This window comes from Apteryx mantelli, chromosome 1 (assembly GCF_036417845.1).
Source record: "Apteryx mantelli isolate bAptMan1 chromosome 1, bAptMan1.hap1, whole genome shotgun sequence".
Taxonomy (NCBI): Eukaryota; Metazoa; Chordata; class Aves; order Apterygiformes; family Apterygidae; genus Apteryx; species Apteryx mantelli.
The window spans coordinates 218,557,749-218,568,912 of NC_089978.1; the positions used below are offsets into that span (position 1 = coordinate 218,557,749).

An 11,164-nucleotide genomic window follows, 5' to 3' on the forward strand; every position below is an offset into this window, starting at 1 on the left:
TGCCCAGAGCTCTCCCCACAGACAGACAAACACAGAGCGGAGCAAACTGTGAAGTTACCTTCCCACTGCAGTGCAGCTGTAGGTTCCCAGCAGACGGAGGAGATTCCTACCCCACCAGAGGTATGCGCATGACTCACTGGAGCAGCTCTGGGCTCAGCAAAGGGCTGTATCACTATCCCTGGGGCACAGAGAGGGAGCCTGATGGGAACACAGAGCTCTTCCCGGTTCATAGCCAATGTTGGCAGAAACCAGAGGAAATCACAGATTAAAGCTGCCTGGAGGCTGTTCCTGGACGTGGGGACCCTCGGGCCAGAGCAGCCTGCTGCTCAGCTCCAAGCCTGAGTGAGGTGTCCCTGATATCTGCTGGGACATAACCACCAAGCTGATTCATTTATTCCTTTGGCTTTCCATGTATTTCATGCTTGTTTTCTGAGGAGGGGAGGGCATTTCTGGGTACTGCCGGGGAGCGGGTCATGGGGAGAGGCCCTGGGAGTCAGCAGAGGGGTGACTCACGGGGGTGGTCAGTGGGGACAGCCAGGGAGATTCCAGCACAGCCTGGAAAGCAGGGGTGGCAGTTTCCTTCAGAGCCGGGGATGGGACAGGGAGCCACAAGGACAAGTGCGGTTTTGAGTCCCAGCCGGTGTGAGGAGGTGGGTTGAACGAATCAGAAAGGACTCCATGAGTAACCCGAGAGGCGCCTGCTGAGGTCATGCTGGGGCCCTCAACCTGAAATAGCACCAGTTTCACCAGTTCAGTGATTTCTGGCAGCATTTGAAATGAGGAGCAAAAATCAGTCGGAGGCACGGGATCTGGGACCCCAGGTAGCTTTCCAAGAAAGTGAGGAATGTGAGTTTTGTCCTCTTAAAAAGCAGCTTGGACACTGCTAGCATGAATATTCTCCTGCCTCTGTGAGCAACAGAGTTGGCAAAAGACAGTATTACTGTTACTATTGCCATAGTATCTGAAGACATCAGGAACAGTCTATGACACTGGGCACTGCACAGAGATCTGGAGTGGGACCCAGTTACCTGCACTCAGGTGTCTAGAGCCACTTGAGAGGCCCCTCAGGGACCTTGTGTGGCCTCCAACTGCTGGCCCGGATGGGTGCAGGTGTCCCAAGGATCTTGTGACATATCCGCCTGCCCCACTGGATGTCTTGCACATCTCAGGGCATCTCAAATGGCCCAAGATACCTCTATTTATGCAACCAGACTGAGCCTAGATCTCTGCTAACTGCAGCAAGAGCTCAGACTCCCAGCACGCATGGAGACATCTACACACGGGCATCTTCAGATCGGATTTGAACAGCCTACCTCCTGTAGGGATGCTGTAGCTACTAGGGTATTGCTAGGAGTGGGCATTTCAGTGGGCAGCAACTTGTGGTTTGTTCACAAGGTGACCCTAAGATCCAGCAGTGGAACAAATAGGGGCTAAATTATGTGGTGTATATTGACCTTTTATACCCATTACATTATACATTAAACATATAGAATACATTAAACAACAGAAAAAATCAATTTTACATAAATCTGCAGAAAAGGTTCAGAAGCAGAACAGAGAATGAAATTATCCAACCAGTGTATCACAGCAATTTATCTTTTATTGGTCAAAGTCTGCTATATAGCTCATCCCTGAGTCGGGTTGTCTGATACCTCTCAAGGTACATGGTCCAAAAGCAAGCAAACAAAAACCTGCAAATAAATTTACATAAGCATGGTCTTCATGTAAGCTCAGCGTTAGGGAGCCTAGTAATTAGCTCTACATTATCTCCTTCTTCCTCCTTTTTTACCTATCTACAGATAGCTAGAATGCTTTTCATATGCTTCGCTGCCCTCCTTCTTTCCATCTCTTTCTCTCTCCTTTTCTCCTTTTCTGTTGTCACTGACTGCACCTGCCTTTATAGAACGCATTTATAGGATAATCCTTATAGCTTATCAGCAGTCCTCTGGCTCTTTGGTTTCCTTAGCCCAGAATGAAGTCCTACACTCTTACTGATAGGGCAAGTCAGCAACAAACTACCAGCGATGTCAAATGAAGGGAGGAAGGAACTATAATCTGAATATGGGCAAAGAGGTAAAATAAAAAAGGCAAAGCCTCACTAGCCTTAATGGCAAACTCTGATTTCCTTGCCATGGGCTGCTATTCAGACCACCCCTGTGGAGTGGCCCAGCCAGGGACTCCTCCCAGAGACCTCTCCCGAAAGCTCCCTGCGAGGGCTGGTGACAGGGCAAGGAAGCAAAAGGCTGGAGCCTCTGCTGACCTCTTCCTACTTTTTAGCGGGGGAGAAGATGCTCCGAGAGACAGAGCCAGGAAAGCTGCTAGTGAAGGAATCAGGACAGACGGTGCACAGCGCATGTGGCGGGGCTGCTAGCGGCAAAGGCTCCTGAGCCTTTTATACCCAGAGATGTGAAGTGGGGTTTATTCTCGAGGACAGTCTCTGTCAAACAGAGAAACCTGGTCCCTCCCATAGAGCTTGGTCAACATTTCCTCCAGCTCTCCCAGCGTGATGAGCTGGATGTTGTTCCTGTCGTTCTCAGCAATGACAGCCCAGGCCTTCTTCTCATCGTTGTCCATCTCACAGCAGACACCAGACCAGAGGTGGCTGGGTTTATTAACCCGCCCATTGGCAATATAGTTGTTCCCCGGCACGGCACCCACGACGACATAGGTGGTGGCACAGCCTTGCGTCTCCTTGATCATTGTTTGCTGCTCATAGTTTTTCCAGGCCCCACCATTGAGTTTTTCGTTCTGGGGAACTATGTTGGTGAGGGTGAAGGTAGCCGTCCTGCTGCTGTTGTCGGGGTGATGGCCACTGGGGTTCAAATGGCCGCGGTTCAAACCTGTCAGGTTCTTGTAATCTTTGAGGACAGCCTGGCTCTTGCTGAGTTGCTCTGAGGTGACGCTGAAATAATTTAAGAGGGTCCATTCTCTTTCCATTGTGCTGGGATAAACTGAACCCATCAGCTTGGAAGGTAAAGAAGAAGAACGGGTTTAGTTCTTGGGGATGGGAGTAACGGGGCAGGCTTCCCTGCAGGAGAAGTCTCTGAGAGCCTAAAAGAGTAGCTGGCACTCAGGTTTTGCCATCTCCATGTATGAAAACTCATGAATCAGAGATCATAACGCTGACCCTCCCCCACAAACGCGGGAAACTAGAATAAAACAACATTCAAAATGTGACTGCTTTTGATTTGACCTGTGGCCCTTGAAATCCACCCTGCAGCCTGCTGTGGAAGCATGGGTGGACGCACGAGACAATGAGCATTTTCCATTCTCCCAAGTTTGCAGAGAAAGGTGACTTCGGTGAGTTGCCTCCCTTCACACATCTGGTTCCCTTTCCACCCATCTCCACATCCCACATCTGCTCAGGGTGGCATCCCCCCCTCTAAATGTGGAGACTACACTGGTACAATACCAAATTAATTAATTGCTTAAGTTCCTGTAGGAGTAAAGAATGCAAATGATTTTTTTTTTGTAACTGTAACACCTTTCTTTTCATATTTAGGGAAATATATCTGGCCTTCCCCTGGATCGGGGGACATGACCTTCTTCTGTGGATCATTTTTGCCTAAATTCTCTAGTGATACTTGGGACCTAGCAATGACCTGAATTTTATCTTTTTCTTTTCCATTATTTGGTCTTTTTTACTGAAGGTCTAAAGTTTGACCAAAGGATGTTTGGAAGGGCTTTGTAATTAGTGGTGGTCTGTGTGTTTCGTGGATCCTTCTGAGTCAAGCTTGAGGCAATGGTGATAAGCAGCAACTGCAGGTGGATGAAATTATTCACTTCTGATTTGACTGATACTGATCCTATCCACCTTTTAATTCCTTAAATATTGCACAGGTAAATTTATCCACTTGTAACCTAACCCACTTATTCCTACGTGCCTGTGACTGGACTCTTTCACTAGGTCATCTCATCCATTTCTGAGTTTCTGCACACTTCTCTCACAGCACTTACAAAGCCAAATTAACTCTGAACCTGGAGCAAACAAGCTATGACATGATTGCACAGCAGTTCAAGTCAAACTGGGGACCAGAGCACAGCTGGTCCCCCAAGCTGAGCTCCAGTTGGACATCTTTTTCCCATGATTTGGTCTCTCCACTGCAGCATGGGACCAGAAGGGGAGTTATTTGACTAAATGGAGAAATACAAAACATAGACATCTCCATCTGAGACAGTCACCTATGCTTCTGTAAGGTCAATGCAGAGAAATGGGCACTCTAGGACATGACTCATCTCATCCTCCTGCTGATGGCTAAAATGAATCAAATGAATCATGTGTTCAGGGTGCCTGAAGTTAGATGAGAAGAATCCCATCCAGTGGGTCTGTTTTCATGTGCAGAGGGAGAAGGGGGAGTATTTGGTTGTATGCTGCAGTTCAGCTTTTAATGACTGGAGGGAGATGTGCTGTAAAAGAGGATACTCACCTGGGGCTCAACCATCCAAGTTTTAGGCCTCTTGCCAGATCCAGGCTGGTACAGGTAAGCAGAGTATACAGGAATACGCCTGTCCCTGTCGTACAGGGTAGCAAAGTAATACTGGTTTTTGTAACGTTGGCAAATTCGGGCTGGACTGTTTGGTTCCAGGGCTTCATTTGGAGGAGTTTCCTTGAAGAAAAACTGAGGGCATGAACTTTCAAACGATGTCACCACCTCACTGCGTCCCAGCCAGAGGCAGCTCCCTGAGATCTGCAGCAGTAGCAGTAACAGCATTTTGGAAGGATTTCAAGCTAAAGGCTCTTGCACACCTGGAGGGCAAATGCAGAGAGACACTCAACTCAGAGACAGCTTGTCACAGCCTGGAGTCATTTTTGTGCTGGAAGAGGAGAGGACATTAAGAGATCAAGGAGGGGACAAATTCTGCCTGTACCTTGTCCTCTTGGGCATAGAAAAATCAACAGGGCAATTAGGGTGAAATCCAAAATAAGTTTTAGGTGCCTAGAAGGAGAAGCAATGGGAAGCCCCCATTTCACTATAGCATCTCGCTCCCTTCTACTCCAGGGACCTTTCCACAGCAGAGGAGCTGTGGCTGAGACCTACAGATGGGACATGCTCTGCTCACCCAGCTACGATGCTGAGCCGGGCATTGGTCCCATGGGGGAACTGGAAGGGAAACAGCAGTGAAGCCCAGCTCAGCCTGCATTGCGGGAGCAGTCCTGAGCTCTGCGGCCTCATTTGCCAGCGTTGCTCCTGGCAGCACTAGCCCCCCTGCCCAGGCTGCTAGTTCCTCACACGCCTGTCCAGTCCTGCCTCCTTTCTCCTGTTCGATACCTGCTTTCCAAAAAAAATGCCCAATCTGGGACCAAACCTGATCTGTGCTACATGCTGTCCAACCCCAGACAATGAACTTGCAGTCCAGGAGTGGGACAGACACATGGACGCAGACAGAGATGGGGACAGCCAGATGGTAAGAGCAAGCATGAGGGATGGTGCTTTTACCTTAACAGCACCCTGGATGCTGCTATAGCAATGCAGTTATTGAGGGGCAGCTCTTCCCACGATTGCACAGGATTTCTGCTGATCCGTGTCTTTAGGGCAGCTTTCCCAATTGTTTTTCCTGTATAGCAAAAGGAGCTGGCCCAGGAATTTCTATTTCATGAGCAGAAATAGGTCCTATTTCGCGTCTATGAGGTGTTGAAATGATTGTCAGTGGTCAGCAATACCTTGCTGTTTGGAGAGCACTGCTCCAAAATTCCCCGTGATGCTGGCAGCGATGCAGGATGCTTTGTCTTGTTTCAGCCACACCACAGGCTTTGGAATAGCAGTGATCTTTCCATTTTCATTGCTAGACCTTCAGCTGAGTAGTTTTAAAATGGTTAGCATTTGAAATAAGGCAGGTAGAAAAAGCAGCTGAAAAGATTCATAGGGCAGAAAGCTGTCGTGGCCTGTAAAACACAAAAACCACCTTTGGCTGGGGAATTCTCCAAGCTGAGGACTGCTGAAGACGAGGAAAGTAACCTTACACTCTTGCCCTTTTATTATTCTTTTCCCTGAGTCTCATCTATTAACTTCCGTTGGATTCAGGATATTGAGCTAGAGATAACCACGCTCTGACCCAAGACATCTGGCCCGATTATATTTAGCCTAAGCACCTTATGGCATGTTTTATATTGTCACATATTTATGTATTTTTAGCTGATAGTTGCCTTGATTTCCTAGCCTGACGGTAATATATCAGTTGTTCCCTACAGTCATCTAACTGGAAACTTACACTGAGACCAAGAGAATAAGTTTTGTTTGTTTTTTTCCTCTTGACTAGCTTTGGATCAGGAACACGGAAACCAGTAAGCTGAAAACTGAGAAGAGGTAAGAAATCCCACAGACATATCTCTCCTCTAGGCACTTTTCCTAACTCTTCATCGAGAAGTGATTCATCACAGTAGTCTCCAGAGCCTGAGAGTATCTGCCCCAGGTCAGGCAGAAAAGTTACTGAAAAGTCCTTCCTTTGGACCACCCCCTCCATGATCTTTATATATATATATAAATAACTAGATTTCAAATACATAGAAACCAACCTATCGTGTGAAAGAGCAGCGCACAAATTTGTTTATTCACGTGGTTCTGTTTGGAGCCCCAAAGTGCTAGAGGATTTTCCACCACAATCTGAAACTGGCTGTGACCTTGGGGCTGTTTATATATGATCTTCAAGAAGAGAGAGTTATACGTAATTCTGTTTTACTGGATTTCTCAAACAGGATTTGGAGTAAGGTTGGCCAGGGGTGGAGCCAGGACCTGTGTTGGAAATGTGTTTTTCCATAGGTTTTTTACAAGGTCAAGGGCAGAGTTACAGTACTCTGCAAGCTACCTCCTCTTATTCACAAGTCTGCTCAGTTCCTTTAACAGTTTGGTGTGAATTTTCCAGGTGACTTGGCAACTGAATCTTAAAGTTTTATTATGCAAGGATTTTTATGGCATTTCTGAAACATCTGTTCCCTATGGCTATGAGCAAACCTCTGCTAACAGAGGGCCAAAATAAGACCATGAATCTACCCATTCCTGAAGGTGCACAGGAAAGAGGGTACAAACCCCAAGTCTCTTGCTGTCTGCTGAGCACGTGCTGTAATTGTCAGGTGGTAATTCAAGAGGTGCTGTTGCCAGATCAACTGTAAAGGACTGCCTGGTTGTATTGCCACCTCTGTTCAGGATGGGACTCTGTACCCGGCATCTTCAGTGCATCACGTGCAACCTTGACCGTCCTACTGCATTCGGATGCAACCCGATGCCTAGCGTTCCCTATTAGCTAGTCAAGACCTTGCTGGAGTCTAATAATAATAATGGAGTCTAATAATAATTCATGGCATTCTCACAGACATCCAAGATAGGTAGGAGAAATCACATCCCAAATAGTCTGCTTCACTTCATTGACTGTGAAGGGTGTCCAGGGCCCGTAGCTCAGCTCTGTGAACTGTATGGAAGATGCCTCAAATTACAAGGGATAAATCCGATGTGCCCTGGCCTAATGTAAGTGGCCTGAATCTGGTCCATCGTCTTCATACACTTTGGTTGCATCTCCCCAGCTTGAGTGAGAAGGAAGGACTGTGCCATGACTTTTTTGAAGATTTGAGAGGGCAGGGAAAAAAGGAGGGCTGATCTAAGGATGTAACATGGATGATGAACATTCACATTCGCTGCATGTGGGGACAAACAGCAGGACCCAGTAGTCCCCCTGCATGCATGCACACACACACTCACACACGCATGGCCCTAGGGCCACTCACAGCAACTCAGTGAGCACAGATTGCAGCTGACCACAAGGAGCCACTGATCAAAAAGACTGCAGAAAGAGGAATAAGGAGAAGAAACATCTCATGGTTTCAATTATAACCCATATCTTTGCGAAGTTCCCAGGTGAGCTAACAACCAGGTCGTGTTGACCTCGCACGTGTCTTTGGGAGATAACACTGGTGTTAGCGCTGCAGTGCTTATGGAGCTGAACGGTTTAGCTGAACAACTAAGCCCTGTTTAGCCAAGTTCATGCCGTTTTAATTTCAGAGTGTTAAATACCTTCGAGGCTTGTGAAAAGTCACGAGAAGTGCAGGACAACCACCTCTTTGGAAACTATTTAATAATAACAATAATAAATGGTATAATGGTGATGGGATATGATGGTTCTTATCATCTTGATGGTGAATAATTAAAAAAAAAAACAGCAAGGAATCTGTTTTCCTACAGTTAAACATCTCAGTTCACTGTTAGGCATCTTGCTGTGCATCTGTTCCCCAGGCTTCCTGTAGTATCATTTCCCTTAAGCATCTTTGGCCAGGTCCAACATTTGGCTGGGGCAGCTGGTGAGCAGCAGGGGCAGGAACAGAGCCACAAGTCTGGAGCATCCCACCAAGGTTTGGTGCCTCTTCCAGATGCACAAAACATCACCAGCGCCGCCGAAGGCTCAGGGGCTCAGGTCTAACAGCATCTGGAGACTGGCTTCCAGTTCACAGTGGAATAGTTTAGTCCCTTTGGGAATAGTGTTCCTTCCTCAAGGGTTTTGATTTGAGCACCACAAAAAGTACAATTTATCCTGGACCCCACCTGATTTTTTTATTTTCTCAAGGACTGGGTATTAGCCCACACGGGAAAAAGTTCCCATCTTCCTCCAGTCTCTGCTGCCTCTTAGTACCTCTCTCACATTCTTCAGGGCTTTACCTTCTACTTTTCTATGCCTGTGTTTCCTTCCCAAGTCATTCCTTCTGTCCTTACCCTCTCTAATATAAAATGTAAAGTACTGCAAAGTATGGTGCATGCATAATTTTCTCCTGACGGGGTGGGTAGATCTTAGCAATTGCAACATACCCTTTGCCCGCTATATTTTCTCTGAAGTGTAACAAAACACTTAACAGAAAAGAAATATTACAGCCAACAGTGAAAAAGGAGTGAGAACCTACCTTGAACCACAGAGTCTCAGAAGAGCTGAACTATCGCTTCGTTCTTCTCCCTGGAGAAGCGGCCGTGTGTTTCCTCAAGAGTGCCCCTGCAATATATACCAGCTCATAAGTCTGTCCCTTTTTATAAAAAAGGAAACTCACAGAAAGAAGATGGATTTCTGTGGTTATTACTCTGGGGAGATTTGTTCATGCCTGCCCAGAAATGGGGTAGCAATGGCTATTTGCGATTTCCTCAGGATTTCTCTCAAGTTTGCTGACTATAATCATGTGTCAGAAACAGGGTCTGGTGATTTCTCTTTCCATTTCCTCATTTCCCGTGGTGCACAGCAGCTATTGCTGCAGCATCTTCACACGTATCTGTTCCCAGCAGATGGTCCCTACGGGCCTGCCCTGCAGCCCTGGGCTTGCACATCGCTTGTGAGCGGATGTAAAGCTCACAAGAGCTTGAGATAAGACAGCCTTGGCCCAGAGATAATTTTTTGGCAGCATATAATGCCATTGTTGTGTGCGCGGAGGAAGATAGAGTAAAGCAAGTGCTAAATTGTTTCAGTGACATTAGACCATACAGCCCGTCTTTGAGTACACACAGATCTTCCAAAATCTGCTCTTCTACAGCCTCTCAGAGACTCAATATAATCAATGTGGTCAGAGTAAAGGGTTTCCTGTGCCTGATTGTAATGACTTTGTAGTAGCACTTATTAATGCCATCTGACAGATTTTGAGGGCACATCACTGTCCTAAATCAGTGTGGAATACTTATTCATTTACTTTTTCTAGAAAAAGCAACAACATTTAAAAGTTATATCTCGTTACACAGGTCCTCTCCTGTGTCTGCACCCATACCTGAACCACAGACCCCTTCCTCTTCTTTAATACTGCATTTATCAACTCCAAGTCCCATCTTTACAAAATAGCCGATGTCCAAATTGCCCTTTCCAGGCAGAAAGCGTACAGACGATTGCAAATTGCATGTTCTGCCTTTACAGGCACTGCTGCACTCGTGTTCAGATAGGATCCCAATCTGTACAGAAAGGATGCTGGATGGAGACAGGGTTTCCTCCATTAAGAGGAGTGGACAAAAGGTATTTTGGGGATGGAGGCAGAGATTAAGGTTCAGTAGGCTGCGTTCTCTAGACCTCAAAGGAAAGGTGACAGGAAGGGTTGACTCTTCTGGTCTCTCTAAGTGAGAGAGACAGCTTAAGGAAAGATGCTAGTTTCCTAGATTAACAGCGGGGTGGGAATGGGACTGAAGATTGTCAATGATTATGGCCAAGAACCACCTGCAGTAACAGGGGCATATTAGAGTTTGGGGCCTGCACTAGAAATGGGTATGACAAGTCAGGGGCAGTAAGAAGGGTCCATTGGCCTGAGCTGCCACATTGGAGCAGAGTTGAAGGGATTTTGCAATATTTTGAATAAATTAAGAACTGCAGGAAGCATGAGTATTTGATCTTGAATTTCTCATCTCTATACAGATCTTCTAGTCCTCCTGCCACATGCTGTATGTCTTATCCTGCATTTCTATGAACTCAGAGTTCAGTTTCTGCAATCTGGCAAATGCTCCCTGCCATACTACAGTCAAAACATCAAGGGGAAAAAGCAGCTGTCTCCTTGCACTGGATTTCACTCTTCGAGCTCTCTCCTTGTCCTTTGGGTCTGTTCCTGCTACATTTTGTCAATGCGAGAAGTTGGCCTTTGGATGCATGTCTCTTGGGAATTCTGGGACTCTAATTAAAAACAGCTTTTGATGGAAATTTCTGAAGAAGAATAGTAAGAGCCTGAGCTTGATGTCCAGGCAATCCTTGTTGGTCCTCTGCTTTTAACACAGCGTAATATCAGGCCACGGCTACACTGCTGCCACTCACAAAAAGTCTTGTTATATGTGGCGAAAGAGAACAGGCAGCCAGTTACAAGTTTCTCCTTTTTTCACAAAGGACTTAAAATATCCATAGGACAACAGTGAGTAGCCAGAGAAAGTAATGCAATCAATATCCAGCTGTGACAGCAAAAGTTCAAGAGAAATATAGACAAAATTTTCAAAAGGCCTTATGCTGAAATCCCACACAGAGCAATTTGCAGCAAGTCGACCTTGGAAGAAAAAAGGCTTCCTGTTGACATCAGCTATATGCTGATATCAGCAAAAGTTAATCAGAATTAACTCTTAAAATAGACCAATGTAAAATTCTTATGTGGGTGCTATCTTTTTGGAAGTGAAGGAAAATGAATCCAGTTTAGTTCTGAGTATATGACCACTGGGAATGAAGCTGAACTCTTCCACTTCAA

The 11,164-nt window shown here is 46.2% G+C and overlaps 1 protein-coding gene across 1 annotated transcript; it reads right to left on the minus strand.

The window, feature by feature from the left end:
- Positions 1 to 1,583: 1,583 nt before the first annotated feature.
- Positions 1,584 to 8,935, minus strand: LOC106487989 (endonuclease domain-containing 1 protein-like). The gene is made up of 3 exons (XM_013946808.2): positions 8,882 to 8,935; positions 4,428 to 4,747; positions 1,584 to 2,964 (listed from the first exon to the last, which is right to left on the minus strand). The coding sequence occupies exons 2-3, from the start codon at positions 4,710 to 4,712 to the stop codon at positions 2,419 to 2,421; spliced, it is 831 nt and encodes a 276-aa protein (XP_013802262.2). The 5' UTR covers positions 4,713 to 4,747; positions 8,882 to 8,935; the 3' UTR covers positions 1,584 to 2,418.
- Between the last annotated feature and the right edge of the window lie 2,229 nt (positions 8,936 to 11,164).

What these genes read in the sequence shown, in the direction of transcription:
- LOC106487989 (XM_013946808.2), bottom strand. Translation starts at nt 4,712, where the DNA reads ATGCTGTTACTGCTACTGCTGCAGATCTCAGGGAGCTGCCTCTGGCTG. An exon ending in CTTGGATGGTTGAGCCCCAG is followed by an intron (nt 2,965 to 4,427) that starts GTGAGTATCCTC and finishes TTACCTTCCAAG; the next exon opens with CTGATGGGTTCAGTTTATCC.